This window comes from Pteropus vampyrus, unplaced genomic scaffold, assembly GCF_000151845.1.
Source record: "Pteropus vampyrus isolate Shadow unplaced genomic scaffold, Pvam_2.0 Scaffold6, whole genome shotgun sequence".
Taxonomy (NCBI): domain Eukaryota; kingdom Metazoa; phylum Chordata; class Mammalia; order Chiroptera; family Pteropodidae; genus Pteropus; species Pteropus vampyrus.
In genome coordinates this window covers 14,173,685-14,190,368 of record NW_011888787.1, presented here as the reverse complement: position 1 = coordinate 14,190,368, position 16,684 = coordinate 14,173,685, and the positions used below count along the sequence as shown (strand labels likewise).

Sequence of the window (16,684 nt, the reverse complement as noted above, 5' to 3'; positions counted from 1 at the left end):
ATTCTTATTAGTGTGAAGGCTATAATATAATACTTCATTCACTCAATAAATGTCTGTTAAGTACCTTTTAGGTGCCAGGTCTTGTGTTAGGTGCTGAGTATAGAATGGTAGAAAAAATAAACAAAGCAAGCAGAACAACTGCTTACATTACTAAGGTGGTATTACTATACCGAACTTCTCTTATATGGGTGCATGTCCAAAAGGGGTAAAAAACTACTTACACAGGGTGAGGAAAAATATTGCGTAGTTGATAGAGGCTCTGTTCATCACTCTGGCAACCAAATCAAAGTTGTGACAGAAATAAGGAGCAAACAGCAAGGAAAAATCGCCTGGGATCTAGATGGACAAACCATACAACTAAGGAGAAATCCAAAAAAGCACCTTGCGAAGGCAAAAGGTAGGACAGGGTGAGGACATGGAGCTGCCCGGTCCCAAGCGGCTGAGTGAGACTGAGGTGGCGGCGGCGGCGGCAGCGGCAGAAGCCTCTTAAAGGGGCCGCATCTGCCACCAAACTTTCACAGTGACAGACCTACTTGTTCTGAGCACCAGCACCAGGCTGGCTGCTCAGGGGCACCAGGGACTTACAGGGGAACACTGAGTTGTCAGAGTGAGGGCTAAGGTGAGACTCGCTCTGTACAGAAGTGCTGGTGGTGTCCACCGTTCCTCTGTTGAGCCCTCCCCCATCCCAGTGTGTAGACACAGCGCCGCCATAGCTGCGACATCATCAAACTGGATAACAGAGGTCACTCCACCCGGAGGATTCCTTGAAACTCCACCTACCCCAACTCAGGGCCCCAGCCAAGCCACATCCAGGTGTGTCCTCTCTTAGTCAGGTGTCATTTGCTGAGCAGTGCTTAGATTCACACTGGAGGCAGCTGGCCTCAGTTTCTGGTGTGGCTTTTTGAGGCAACTATAAGCACAGCATTTGTGGATTGTTTGCTGAATCTCAACAGGTGGCCCCGGAGGGGCCGAGGCTTGGGCTAAGTTTGGCCTGCAGCTGAACCCCTCTCAAGTCTGTGCCACTGGACACCTACCACACAAAGCCACACTAATAAGACTAGGAGACTTAAGAGCTTTGTTTAGTACATAGAAACACACATGGAAAGGCAGCCAAAATGGAAAGACAAAGAAGCAGAAACCATATGAGAGAACAGAACAGAGATCCAGATATAACGGAGTCAAGCGATCTAACAGATGCAGAGTTCAAAACACTGGTTATAAAGTTGCTCAGTGAACCTAGGGGAAGTATAGATAAACTCAGTGAGAACTTTAATAAAGAGATTAAAAAAAACATAAAAATAGAAATGGAAATTATAAAAGTGAACCAGTCAGAAATGAAAAACACATTATCTGAAATAAAGAGTATATTAGAGAGAATCAACACAGTAGATGAAGAAGAGGATTGAACCTCCAATTCTTGGGAAGCCAAGGACACCCAATCAGAATGGCAAGAAAGAAGAAGCCAAGACTATAACAATTTAAGGAGCCTATGAGACACTTTTAAAGGTAAAAATATCCATGTCATGGGGTACCTGAAGGAAAACAAGATGTTGAACAGCTATTTGAAGAAATAATGTTGGAAAACTTTCCTAACCTGGTGAAGGAAATAGACTAACAACTCTGGGAAGCTCAGAGAATCTCAAAAACCAAGAACTCAAAGAGGCCCACACCAAGACACATCATAATTAAAATGCCAAGGGTTAAATACAAAGAGAATCTTAAAAGCAGCAAGAGAAAAGCAGTTAGTTACCTACAATAGAGCACCCATAAGACTGGCAGCTGATTTCTCAAAAGAAACTGTGCAGGACAGAAAGAGCTTCTCAGAGAAAAATAAGCTAAAGGAATTTATCATCACCAAGCCAGGAAATGTTGGAGGGACTTCTTTAAGAAGAAAAAACATGTATCAAAAACAAGAATAAAGAATAGTAATAACTGCTTTCCTATCCACAAGTATCTCAAATGGAAAAGAATTAAGTGCTCCAACCAAAAGATAGAGTGGCTGAATGGATAAGAAAACAAGACCCCTACATATGCTGCCTATGAGAGACTCACTTCAGATAAAACACATACACAGACTAAAAGGAAGGGAATGGAAAAAGATATTGCCTTGATTGACCTATAGGGTATTGCACTGAATGAAATGGGTTGGATAGAGAAAGACAAATATCGCATGATTTCACATACATGTGGAATCTAAAGAACAAAATCAACAACAACAACAAAAGCAGAAATAAACTCATAGTTACAGAGAATATTTAAAGGGATACTAAATGGGAGGGGGGTAGGTGGGACAAAAAAAGGCAAAGAGATGTACAAAATGGATAGTTGCAGAATAGACATGGAAATGTAGAGTGTAGCATGGGGAAGATGGTTAATAATGTTGTAATAAATATGTAAGGGGGAAGAGGGGTATTATATTTAGTGGAGTGATCACTTTGAGAGTTATGTGGATCTCTGATCACTATGCTATACAACTGAAACTGGTATATTATTGTATCTCAATATAATTGAAAAAACTCATTGAATTGTACAATGTAAATACAAGCAACTAATTGTCTATTATATTTCAATAAAGACAAAAAAATTATACAGACCATTACTGTTTTAATTATAAGTTACAACACTGTTAGCTCTTCTTTTTACTCACAGAAACTGTATGTGATTGGGGGCATCGTTTGGAGCTTTCCAGTACACTTTAATTTCTGTTTTTTTGTGTGGATTTGTGTGACTCACAGCTGATCCCTGAAATAAAATGGGAAAGAACTATTATTTAGTCACTCAGTAGCTCAGCATGGCTGGAACTACTATCATTTTGCAAAGCAATTTATTATCGCATGACCTTGGCATTCTGGTAAAGATTATTTTCTTTAGAACAAGGACTCACATACTTAATAAATGTATGTTGACTGGTTGATACCAGATTAGCAGCTAACTCTATGAATTAATTTAAATTAGAATCAGCAGAAACTGAAGACCTCAAGAGCGTTATGAATACTGGGTATTTTAATGCTACATAGACCTGCTCATCATTTCGCTTATACCATAAATTTATATTCCTTCCATTAATAGATGTAAATAGTATGCAGAAGATTCATCAAAAGAAAGAAATTCCTGCCTCCAAATATGTAGTATTGTACATCAGTCATTCCTTTCTCTTGATCAATCTTATTTCCCACTTTCATTCACTTGGCGAATTTCTACTCATTCTTTGTGGCTCGGCTTTGTGATCATCTCCTCCAAGAAGCTCTCTCTCAATTCCCTCCAGCCTGTGTGTGGCAGCCCCTCTATGCTTTCCACCCATCCTGTGCTTGCTTCTAATCTAAGTCATCAGACTATTCTACTCATGTGTCTGTCCTATATCCATATGTTCTACCTGTGTGCCATATATCACATGTCCACATGTTTTATTTATGTGTAAGTGTATAATCACTTCAAGAAACAGAGTAGGTCTTGTTCATTACCATATTCCTGTACACAGGATAGTTCTTGATATAGCAAATGTTTATTGAATGAATGAATGAAAAAATTAGATTTCTGTCCCACTCTAGAACTCTATTTTCAATATTTACACCCTTCAAAATCAATATGCGTCAATATTATATAAAATATCAAAAGATAAAAACTCTTCAAGCTCTTATCCTACCTTTCTTAAGATGCTGATATATAAAAATATATAATTTCCAGTAGTAAAATTAGGGGAAAGTTGGATCATTGTGAATCTATTCAGATGTCCATAGATAATATTGTTGTTTATCTTGCAAACACCACCCTGTAGTGAAGACCCATGGAAACTGACAGAAATCAGTTTCAAACTAAACACAAACCTGTATATCATCACAAGTCAGAAGCTGTGACACTTGACTGTCAATCAATTTGAAGAAGCCAATAGGAGGGCCACTCAGAGCATTAGCATCACGTGCTTCTAAGAGAAAGCCTTTAAATTCTGGCCCTGACAAAGTAACTAAGAAACAGACAAAAAGATAAGTTAAGAGATTTAGCGACATGCCAAAAGGAAACTTTAGAGGAGGCACAGAGTTAGAATCAGGTGTTCATATACAAAACTACCCCAGGAGAGAAAACAGTAGAAATCATCCTACAGACATGGCTCTAAACTGTGTTCATAGGACATCTGCTCCATGGGATGGCGATAACCATTCCACCAGGGGTGTGGCGGAGGGGTGGGCAGGGGGAAAGGTAGTTAGGTAATGATCGGGGGGTAGTCCATTGGGCCAAATTAGTTTGGAAAATGATGGATGAGAAGTAATTACTTGTTTCTTTACTGCAAATCCCTCAGGACCTTTAACATCCTACTGTGCAGTATAAAACTCTGAAAGGTATATTATATATAACATACAGAGTATGTTTTTCATATACTCTTTTTGTTAGAGTATCTATTAATATTTTGCATTTCTAGAGTTGCAGAAAATAAGAATTTGTAAAATGCTCCTATACATACACCTTTGTCGACCTACATTTTGTCAGGAAAGCATAAGAGATTACACTGTATTGAAAAAGGTAAGGGTTTATTATATCTTAAACCAGATAAAATAAACTTTATTTTCCTTTTCTATTGAGTTAATAGTGTTGTTAATGAAGATATACTAAACAATGATTAAAAAAACATTTTAAATCCTGTTCTGCATGGGGGATGGATATGCTACTTAAGTAACATAGTCATTTGTAGCAAACGCAAAAATGGGAACTATAATATAATGGCATCTTATCAAAATAGGTGAAGATTTTTAACTGAAATTGTATAACTCTAATAATAATTTTAAAAATCAATTTACAGTAAAAGAATAAAATTCAAAACGTAAGCAGTTAACCACAGCACAGTACCTTTGATCTGATCTCCTGAGGTGAATGTCATCTGACTCACTGAAATGTTGTGAATCGGATCAGAGCGTGGAATGTGACCATGTTCAGGAATCATTTCATGGCAAGATGCCGTTACTCTTCCGTCGGGATAATTAGCCACAGAACTAATGTGTGACAGAAGTATGAAGGCACCAAGAGGAAATCCAGAAACTGCCATCTCAAAAAGAAGATTCAAAGCACATTATTTTCAGATATAATTAAAATAAAACATAAAAGTTTTCATACCACAAGACAATAATTCTAGAAAACCACTTGCTTTCAAATAATCAGCTAACTATATTCTCAAAAATATATGATAAAAAGAATGTGATATGTGAAGTTTGGCCTGGATTTGAATCTCAGCTCTATCAATTAGCAATTGTGAGATTTTAAGCAAATCTCCTTAAGCCCCCACATCTTTAAAAATGAGGAAACTAAGACCTCCTTTCAAAGTCGTTTTATAAGATGAAGATACAGCTGAAAGTCTGACAAGATAACAAATATTAGTTTTCATTAGTATAATTAGGAAATAATAAGCTAGTCCAATAAAAACAAAAGATTGTATTCCACTTCATCCTAGAAAGCTTAAAGAACAAACAAGAGATGTTTTTACTGAATCTAAATAACATCACCTGAATAAGTCTCTGATATGACTTCTCCTAACTTCCTATTAAATTAATCCGGATGACAATGTGGATAAACTAATTTGCAACACTGAAAACCAAGGTTAACAGACAACCAATTGCAAGAGATAAAATTTACATAACCTATAACCCAGACACTTCTGAATTAAGAAAGCATGATTGTCAGCTCAAGCAATTTTCTTCCTCTCATCCAGGTTATCTGCCTCTTACCATGTGCCTAATGGGAAACCAGCTACTTTATGTCAGTCTCACCCTCTTCTAGTCCACAACCACCACTTCATTTCATGCATAAGCTCAAAACCTGCAAATCATAGTATAAAACAAGGCTAGAGGTAAATGGGCAAGGACATGCTACACGGCAGTAAATAAAACAAGCACTGTAGACAGGCTGCTGATAGGAAAAGACCAAGAAGCAAGCAGCTCATTCTCCATAGAAATGGGGGTTTCCTGTGTGATAGATCTGGTGATGGACAAGATAAAAGCATCCTTATAATCACTAAAATAAATTATCCTCTCATGTCATATAAATTACAAACAAACCCTGACATTGTCGCAGAGCTAAACTACAGGAATTCCCACATAACTCTAGAAATTGTGCCGAGGGTACACACTTTAACCAGCCCTGCACCTCACACCAGGAGCTACACCAAGTAGACAGCGCAGGGTCCAACGGTACTGTATCCCTTTTTTTTTTTTAACAAACACCAAAGCCAGAATTTTTCCCATCTAAGGATGAGCAAGAGGAACCAATGAAAAAGTCAAGCACTTTCAAAATATATATATATATAGCATAAGAGAAGCACATAGACTCTGAGAAAAAGCATAATTTTGAAAATGGTTACTTACTATAGGAAACAGTACTTAAAGAAATAACTGCTAAAGAGTGAAGCCGTAGGAGGATTTTCTAACAAACATAGCTTCCCAGTCCTTTTGTAGACCTGCTTTTAGGTAGGACCAGGCAAGATTTAGTCACTGTAATGAAAATAGAGAACATCAAAGTCATAGTTTTAACCATGTGACAGTGACCAGGTTATTATGAAGATTAAATGCAGTAATGTGCCACTCATTTAAAGATGATACAGTAGGAAGAGTTAGTTCAGTTTAACAAATACTTATTTGGCACTGACTTCCTGTCAGGTGAGAGTGGGAACAAGACTTGATGTCTAGTCCCTGCTGAGCACTAAGGAGCGGATTAACACCAAGTCACTTAATCTCTGTCTCTGTTTCTTCATTTGCAAAATAGAGCAGGCCCACCTTCAACCCTAACACTGTGATATTAGGAAAGCAAAGTGAAAGGCGTATTGGAAATTATTAGAGAACAAAATATAAGAAAGGAAAGGGAAGTGACTAAGACTTCACCACCTGTCATTCACTAGACACATATTACAAACAAGGTCAGAGAGGGAGGTAAACAATAGCAATTTCTTTGTTCTTGGTCGGATGCTGACTATCCAAGGTGAAGTTCTATTTTCATTACAGTGACTGATGATGATTTTGCAGTTGATGATTTCAGGAACAACCTTATTCCAAACTAATACATTAATTCATTAGCCAACTTATGCCAACAGTTTGCATAGTTATGAAAGAGAATAAGGAGTTATTCATGGAAACATTTAAACTAAAATTATAGAACATGGATAATGAGCTATGAGTTACAAGGTCATCCTTCAAGCATTGGAAAAAAACTCTCACCGATTTCCTACGACTTTTACAAGTTTCTATATTCACATTTTACCATGGGTACGAATATAGAGAATAGAACAAAGGACATTGTAATTTGCATTCTGTCATCCCAGGGCAAATATAGACCTACTGGTTCAAAAAATTAAGAGAGATTATCCTGATTCTCTAAATGAAATATTCCCACATATGATGAAATTTATAGTTTCATTTCTTGCCTAAAAAACAGGCACTTAGTAAAAATGTATAATGACTGCTTATACCATGTTCTATATACATCTCACACAAAGATAAGACTTAAAACAAATGTATTCTTTATTATTTAAATAAAAACTCCTTGTACTTGGATGAATATGTAAGTATTGTTGTGATTATAGACCACAGAGGCAAGTGTTACTCAAGACAGTATATTCATTACTACAAAGTAAAACTCAAATAAAATGAGAAGAATACAACTGAAAAATATTTAGATGTAAGAAAAAGCAGGATGTGTTAAGGAATTTTTAAATAAACTGGCCATTAAATGTCTTTTTTATTGTGGAACTCTAAGAACAGGTGAGAAAAATAAAAAAGGAGGGAAAGCACAGCTTTAAAACCATATCAGATGAGTAAGCTAGCAAATAATTAATCGAATCTAGTTATATTGCATTAAAGCTGTAGCTCTTACTGCTAGTCATTTATTTTAAATTAAGGCATCAAAGAAGTTCTAAAGTTTACATACAACAAAAAATTGTGAGAACTCTGCCCAGTAACACCCACTCCACATCACCCAAGATGTGAACGTAAGCGCACACTGAGTCTTAATTGATGTATAGCTATGAGGTAACAAGATTTTCTTAATATGAAGAATGAGCCACAAAAAAAGCAAAAACTTAACAAAAGAGATCACTATAAAATATCTAAATAATTTGGAAAAGGATGTCTTTTGCTATATGTAGTGGGTTTATTTAATTTTTTTATCACACCCAAAGTAAGAAATATTTTTACATTATGACCCAACAAACACTTCAAGAAATATTATTTACCTCTACATACTTGATAAACTCATGTATTTTCTATTTCTTCCTTTTTTTTAATGCTGGTTACATCCCACTGAATTGTCATTTCACAACTTACCAAAAGATCTTAATCTGCAGTTTAAAAAACATTACCTTACAGCAGCAGTCCTCAATCCTTTTGGCACCAGGGACCAGTGCCCCTATGAGAATCTAACGCCTGATGATCTGAGGTGGGGCTGAGGCGGTGATGCTAGCGCTGGGGAGCAGCTGCAAATACAGATAGCATTGGGGAGCAGCTGCAAACACAGATGAAGCTCCAGCCACTCACCTCCCGTGTGGCCTGGTTCCTAACAGACCACACCCCAGTACAGGTCTGTGGCCTGGGGGCTGGGGACCTCTGCTTTATAGCATATATAGACCTTTAAGTTTCAGCTTTGAGTTAAGTTCTAAATTAGGAGGAGCGAAATTTCAGTAAAAAAGGAGAGTTCTCAGAACTAAAGAAGAAACAAACAAGCTAAGCAACAGGGAGGATTTTGAAGATAGAAGGTGGATTTAACAAATGGAAAATGTCTTATTCTTTCTTATTCCACTTGTGGGCCTAAACAAAACCTATTAATTTGACAAATAAATTAGTATTTTCATAGTGACCTTCTATATGAGAAAAAAATTTTTTATTAACCATAATATAAAAACACTGCAATTCCTAAAACACTTGAATGTTCTTTTCAAAATTTCCATCAACTACATTCTACAAACAATGCTTAAGGTAAATAATTACTTCTTACTGAATACTGTTTTCATTTTATTTTATTACTAGAATTACAATGGCATTATTTTCTTTTACTTTGTTACAAGTATAGAATATTTCAATTAATTTATGAGTTAAACATGCTTTTGCTTCTAGGCTTTTGGTCTAGAAATGGAACCACCATTTATAATATTGCTTCTATTGTGAGGAATAGAGTGAAAAGTAAAATGAAGTCACTATAATCAAGCTGCTAAATTATTAAAATCAAGTAGGTTGAGATATGAAGATATAATTCTATTCTTGTTTTAGCGAGCCTGGGAACTTAAACTGTTGAACTTTCCAGTCCTGCATCAACGCCCAAATATACATCAAACCTTCTGATCACCCCCTAAAGAACTAATGAAAGAATGTGTAACTGTACGCAAACTTCCTTTCTTTAATGTCCTTTTTTTGTTTTCTGATTCAAGCTGGATTTGCCCAGATAATGGCACTGTGACTCACTTGCTTTTTTCAACCCTTCTCCTCTGTGTGCCTGCTCCTTCAATCATTAAGCTTTAGGACATAAGATTAACTGAGCCTCAGGTCTATAACCATGAGAATAATAAGTTTTGGTTGAACTTTAGACTAAGGATAACATCTTGGCTTTAGATGTGTTTCAACGTCCAGCCCAAGGCACAAGAACTCCACTGGCCAAAGAGCCATAGCTGATTCCAGAAAAGTACACAATAATCAATTACCTTATCCCTCTCCAGTCATCCAATCAGTAGCACCCATGACCTCAACTCCCTTAGTTTCTATGATTACTGATTTCTCCCTATATAATCTATACTCCCAAGACACCTGGGGAGCCAGGTGGTTGAGAGCAATAGTTCACCTGTATCTCTGGAACTTGCAACTCTCTAAATAAGTTTTACTTTTTTTTGCTGCAAAACTTGCACGTGTCTCTTCTTTGGCTTAGGTATACATAGGCGAATGGACTCCTTTTTTGTCCCATTAACAAATGTTCACGTATCTAGACCACCTGGCTTCTATTATCCAGACACCCAGTCATCCCAAGGATTATCATCTCAGCCCAATCCAGAGGCTAAGAATGAGGGACTGATTCTTCTCAAGAATGTACTTGTTACTATAAGAACCCTCAGCTTTTCTTTCTTCTTAAGAACACTCTGGGTATTGCCTAGTTGTGTTTATGGTTTGCAAACTCTAAGACCCTTAAATAAATATTTATAATTTATTTCTAACTGAAGACTCCTTCATTTACATTCAGTAAACAAATATAAAATAAAAATTGAAATTCCAAGTTGAACTAGAAATGTATTTTTGGACAGCACATTTGTACGGTCAGCTTTTCAACTAAAATCTGAGGCAAATCTGGTGGGCTTTGCACTATAATCAGAGGGACAGGTTAGAGGTGGAAATAGGTGTTTACACACAGAGTGGCAAAATTAGGCAAAAAGAGTTTTAGAAAAATAGATAGAACCATAGAAGTATAAAGAGATTGATAAAGTCAAAAAAGTTAAGGCTCAACACAAAAGATATACGGAAAGCAATAAAATTTCTATGACAAAAAGAATTACAGTTTTACTATAGAGTGGGAAAGTAGGGGGACATAATGTGGAGAAAAAGGAAAAGAAACAAACATTTGGTGAGAACCTGGTAGATATTACATCTAATGTAATCCTTACAAGCAGATGTTACCTTCAGTTTAGAAATGAAGCTGAGGCCGGGGAATATACACTGACAGGTATATACTTTTAGGATTAGAACTTAGATCTAACACCAAAATTCATGTTCTTTTCACTCAACATCATTGCTCCCTTCTTGGAGAGAGAAGGATGTACAACATAAACAAGTCCAGCAAGGATCCAAATTTCATAATAAACTGTGTGAGTGGGGGCATACTGTGAAGAGTTGAAATCTAAATTAGCCTAATTCAGAATGTTGAGTCCACTCTACAAGTCTGATAAGCAATGTAGAGATTTCTTTCACAGAACTGCTGAAAGAATGGGTGTAAAAACAACTAGTTCAATGTCTAAAAACACTAAGCTGTCAATAAATGGTAATTACCATTATTTATTATCACTACTAACTTTCCATATCACCAGTATGTGCTAATTTCATCTAAACACTATTGTGGTTGGACTAAGATTTTTATATATTTCTTTCATCCTCACTTAATTTGTTCTGAAATATTTCAGAAAATCTTCTCCCCTTCTTTCTAGTGAGTTAACTTTACTTTCCTAGAAAACTCCCACATCAAGAATTAGATTGACTTTGGTAGGTGAATCTCTAATTATAGAGAAATTGAAAAATAGGTCAGCATTTCCACTTGCCTGGATAAAAATGTTTCAGACTCCATTTTCACAACAGGAAGCACAGGGAAATAACATTTTTTTAAATTGACAATTGAATTGTTGGGGCACAAAAATAATTTTCCTTATACCTTTTTAAGTTCTTCTAGCTAGACTAATAATCAAATTAACATGAGACATTAGGAGGAGAAAAACAAATTAAACCTCTTGTATATATGGGAGAGACCTAGGAACTCTCCAAAATTGAAAACCATCTCCTTAGGTACCACTTTCAGCTAAAAACAAAAAATGTTTTGGGTGGAGAGTCAGTTACGGGAGGTTACCAGGGAAAGCACCATAGATAAGGGTAAGATGGCTATGCAGATTTAGTCCCTGCCTTCTCCATCGATAGTGAAAGCAGGCCTGGTACAGTGAAGGAGACACCTTTACAAATGGAGATGACCCTTATAAACGTAAAAGTCCTTTTACGAAAGGTGACATCAGCTTGATTTTCAGAGATTCTACCACGTCTGCTGTTTCTTACTGTTTCTGTTTGTTTTTGTCTTAATAAAGAAAACCTCTACCCCTCCTCTAAGGTCCAGTTAAAATACCATGAACTATTATTGTGTTCTATGAGACAGTGAACAATATGGACTTTGAAGCCACATAGACTTGGATTGAACCCAGCAGTCCCACCTTACCTTGGATAAATTATTTAACCTCACCAGGCCTTCGTTTTCTAGTTTTGTTAGAGACAATACAACCAATATAAAGAGCTTTTGTGAAGATTAAATAACATCTATGAAACATCTAGCACAGTGCCCACCACAAAACAGGTCTTCCATTAAAATTGACTTGAAGTCTCGCCTAATTTCACCAATCCGATGCAATCACTCACTTCGCAGGAAGTCCATAAGCTTTGCTTTTTGCTAATCAAAAAAAAAAAAAACTTTATCATGTTTTTCTTCTACAATTGGTAACGTGTCTTATGGCAAACTCCTGGAGGCAGCAAATGCATCCTACGCATCGCTCTCCTTTCACACTGACAAGCAGACAAGGTTGAAAACAGCACTGATACAATGGGAACTCCAGAGAATCTGACACGTGAATGGACAGGTGCAAAGGTACAACTAGCCAAAAAAAAAATAAACATATTGGCTCATTAAACAATTCAGTAGAACTCATCCCTTTAAACAAAACCATCCTTTAAAAAGTTTAGCTCATTGTTTCCAATGAACCAACAGATCCCAGTTTTCGTCTCCCACCTCTGCATTATCCAAGTACAATACCCCCATTTTCCTACATTTTTAATTCAGAGGAAAAAGAAAATATCTGAACTGAAAAGTTTAGCTGTGTAAAGAAATAGTCCTGATAACTCATTTACAAATTGAAAAATCTCCAATGCCCCTTGGGCAGCATGACAAGATGCAAAAAAATTAAGGGCAGAGGTAACACCTCGTCACCCCAGAGCCTCTCTGAAAATATAAAAGCACATCAGTGATGTGGGGTGGTGGAAGCTGAAATTTCTAGATTAAGAGACACTTTAAAAACCAAGTAAGGCTCTAAGTAACCTTCGTATAGATAATTATGCTATCAAGTTTAAATATAAAAAGGAGTTCCCATAGTTTAAAATTAACACACACGCGCGCGCGCACACACACACACACACACACACACACACACACACACACTGTGCGTGAATAAAGTTACCGCCTTTCAGGATCCCAAACTAGTCTCTGTATATAATCACCCTTTCATTGGGATTAACGCTCATTAGTCAAAGTCACAGGACACATTACTAAGCCAGCTTGTTAGAGACACTCATTAGCTCAATACAAACTCTAGAACATAGTTCGTTAATAAAGCATCCATCCTGCATCGCCAACGGCCCCCAGCCAGCACAGGCGCCTGCTCTCAGGGCTGTCACCTAGCTGGATTCAATTTTTAAACACTTTGCAAAAAACTCTCACATGAAGACAGAAGGAGACACTTACCTTGAGAAGCAAAGCTGCCTAGCCAACTTCCTGTTTTGTTAACAGCTTGTATCACATTTCAGCAGCTGGGTGGAGCCAATTTATCCAGTAACCAGAGGAAACTTTTCCCAAACTAGGCTGCATAACTTGATTTGCAAGACCTGTACTCCTTTCTGGATTCCATTTCTGGGAATTAAGCCTTCTGTTTTATGCAAAGGAACATTTTTTGCTAACTGTTGTTTCAACAAGAAAATAATGTTTTTGTCTTTAACTATAAAATCATTTGAAAATACATACCTGTCCTATATAATGCTAAGTAAAGACAAAGAAAATAATAACCTACTTATGGTTAGGTATGTTTGCCAAATTTAGCAAATTCACTAAATTTAAGATGCCTGATTAAATGTGAATTTCTGATAATCGACCGATCATTTTTTAGTATAAGCATTGTCTAATGCAATATTTGGCGCATATTTATACTAAAAAATGATTCATCGTTTTTCTGAAATTCAAATTTACCTCAAGTGTCCTTTATTTTATCTGGCAACCCTCTCTAGGAAATGACAGTAAATAGCAAATTGTTTCAATTAACTGCAAAGGTGTAAAAGAATGAGTGCCTAGAACTGAAACCTTTGAAAGTATGAATGACATAAAGAAAAAAATTATTTTGCAAAATTTACCCTGCAATTTAGGAGTTTTGGTTTTGTTGTGGTTTTTTTTAAGACTTTAATCTTTTTTAGAAGGTTTTTTTGTGAAGAAGAAGGAGGAGGAGGAGGAGGAGGAGAAGAAAGAAGAAAAAAAAGAGGAAGAAGAAATAGGGCTAGGAAAGGAAAATGTATCTGAGAATATTAAACACTCCACTTCAGTCTATGACTAACGTGTGCAGTCTGGAAAACAGACTGTTACACATGCCGTGACTTGTGATTACTAGTTAACAATCAACACTAGTAAATTCTCTAAAACCATTTTAAAAGGAGATAAGAGAGGGAAAAGACACCATCGCTGTAATCTTTTTCCTTAAGAACTAATTACAATTAACAAGAGCCCCTCTCTACAGGATTTCAGAGAGAGGCTTTAAATAAAGATGACCCAGAGCTGATTTTCTACTCTGGCTTGGAACGGGAATAAATTAAAACTAAGTTAGTTGATCTTCAGTCCTACTATGTAAACCCTCACTCAGATGGTGGCACAGCTTTCTGCAGTTATAATTAGATCCTTTCCAGGATTAGCCCCCGGTGAGTGGACACTTCATATGCCAAAAGCATGATAAAAAGTCCATAAAACAAATAATTCTCAGAAGACGTTATCATGATCTTTCATCCCACAGCACTCTTCAATGCTGTATCATGGAAAGAACTGAATGGTGAAGATTTAGCCCTATCCAAAACCACCCTTTCCGGGCTTAAAGTCTCCAATTATAATTCTCTTTATCACTCCCTACCAGGCTCTTTCTTCATCAGCTACTTGTAGGCTGTCACAGAGAAAACCAAGTTGATTAAAATGTTCAGTGGATCTTGGACTCTGAGAAGTTGGCGCTACCCTCCGAGATCCCACTCTCTTGCCTCTACTGTCCTCAAACTTTGTTTTCAGGACCCCGTTGCAACTCAAACATTATTGTGAACCTCAAAGAGATTTTTGTTTATCTGGGTGGTATATATCGATATCTATTGTATTAAAATTTAAAACACGAGTATTTAAATATTTATTCACAAATTCATTTTAAATGACAATGAGCTCATTACATGTTAACATAATATTTTTATGTTGCTTTTATGATTGTTTTCAAAACTAAAAATTTAGATTTAGTGAGAAAAGTAGCATTGTTTATATTTTTGCAAATCTTTTTACTGCCTGGATTAGTATATGACAGCTGAATTTTCATATCTGCTTCCTTATTCAATCTGCTGCGATATCATATAATGCATGTAGCCACTGAAAAACTCAACTGTATATCCATGGGAGAATGAAACTGAATATGGAAAATAAAGTATAGCAAGAACAATAATTACCCTCTATTGAGCACCTTGACCAAGATACATGTATTATCTTATCTAAGTTTCGCAACGACTCAAAGTAGAATTGACATTATATGGCTGAGAATGCTAAGGACGTGTGTGGCTCAGTAAATGGCCCAAAATCAGGCGGAGAAGAGTGGCAGACGTGTTTCTAAGACAGACCTACTAACTCTACTATACACAACGTCACTGCCAGGTGAGGTCTCATAGACCAAACTTATAAACTTTCCTTTTCCATTATACTCAAAATTTCCTAAAACATTACATTCAAGTAGAATATCTTGAATTGAGCAGATCCTGCTTCAACTCAAGAAATCCAAACCCTCCATTATCTGTTAAGTGCCTCTAGTTTCTCATCAACCTAATTAGCCATCATATAGTCTATCATATTAATCTTTCTAAAGTATAACTTACATCATGTAATTCTCCTGCTCAAAAAAATCTTCGCTTACTTGCTGCTTATTGCTGAATGAATGTCCAGATTCCATAGACAGATGGTCAAATGAAATAATATCTGCAAAGCACAGCACATGGCACAAAAATAAGAATTTAATAAATGTTTTTTCTTTAGTTAAAAGAAAAAAAAACATTTTAATGATGGCTCTGTAAATTAATAGCCCCAGCTTTCCAGTGCAATAAATAATAAATTGTTCCGAAATCATCCATAGACTTCTGACCAAACTCTGCTCACTAAATTCATATTTTACATGTTCTCTGACATTACAGCATCATTCTCAGCATTAGATTCCTGGGAGCTACGTTCTTCACATTTTTTTCACTCACCAGTTCAAGGTCATTTCACATTATGCTCCCCTAAACACAGCCTATTCCTTAAATTACTCTACATAATGTGACTTCTCTATAATGACTGATCCTAAAAAATATCTGCCCCTTTGCCCACACCCTTGGCCAGAGCTATCTGCATCTTCAGAAAAGTAACATTACTGAGATCCAGTTCTGACTTACCTAGATAAAATTAATCTCTTCAAAAATATTTTTATTTTCGCCTTTTGTTTTGTTTTGTTTTGTTTCACTATAAAACCATTTGGAAATGATCTGAAGTCATTTACTCCAGTGTAAATACACAGCTCTTTGCTGGAATAGGACATTGCCTTCTCTGAATTTTCAAGCGAGATATCCCTTTGTGTGGCACACTATTCTACTCGTTGCAGAATGTATAAACGTTCCTGACCCCAGCTTTTAAATACCAGAAGTCCTTCTCTCTCAATTCATGGTGATAATCAAAAAAAAAAAAAAAAAAAAATACAATGACACATTTCCAAAGTTGTGCAGGAAGCAGAAATAGAAATAACGTCTCAATCCACTATATAAGGGTGTGATTAGATAAACGATTCTGGGTCCCAGTAGAATGAAGTATTTTGCTTTCAAGAAAAATATCAAAAGGAAAAAGACCTAGAGTACTACCCCTTTCAAGTAAAGAATAGTACTGCTTCTTCAAGTTGACAGATAAGCTCAAG

The 16,684-nt window shown here is 36.4% G+C and overlaps 1 protein-coding gene across 2 annotated transcripts in view; it reads right to left on the bottom strand.

Moving 5' to 3' along the window:
- The window catches only part of FRRS1 (ferric chelate reductase 1), a 42,655-nt gene extending 29,375 nt beyond the window's left edge, over positions 1-13,280 (bottom strand). Inside the window, exons 1-4 of one of the 2 annotated variants that reach the window (XM_011368481.2) lie at positions 13,213-13,280; positions 4,840-5,035; positions 3,825-3,961; positions 2,648-2,742 (exon numbers count right to left, since the gene is read on the bottom strand). In XM_011368481.2, the coding sequence (XP_011366783.1) occupies positions 2,648-2,742; positions 3,825-3,961; positions 4,840-5,035 (428 nt within the window). In that variant the 5' untranslated portion in view covers positions 13,213-13,280. Of the gene's footprint in view, positions 1-2,647; positions 2,743-3,824; positions 3,962-4,839; positions 5,036-8,332; positions 8,355-13,212 lie in introns of those variants that run through there. The other variant, XM_023536369.1, reaches the window with a different exon arrangement.
- Positions 13,281-16,684: the final 3,404 nt, after the last annotated feature.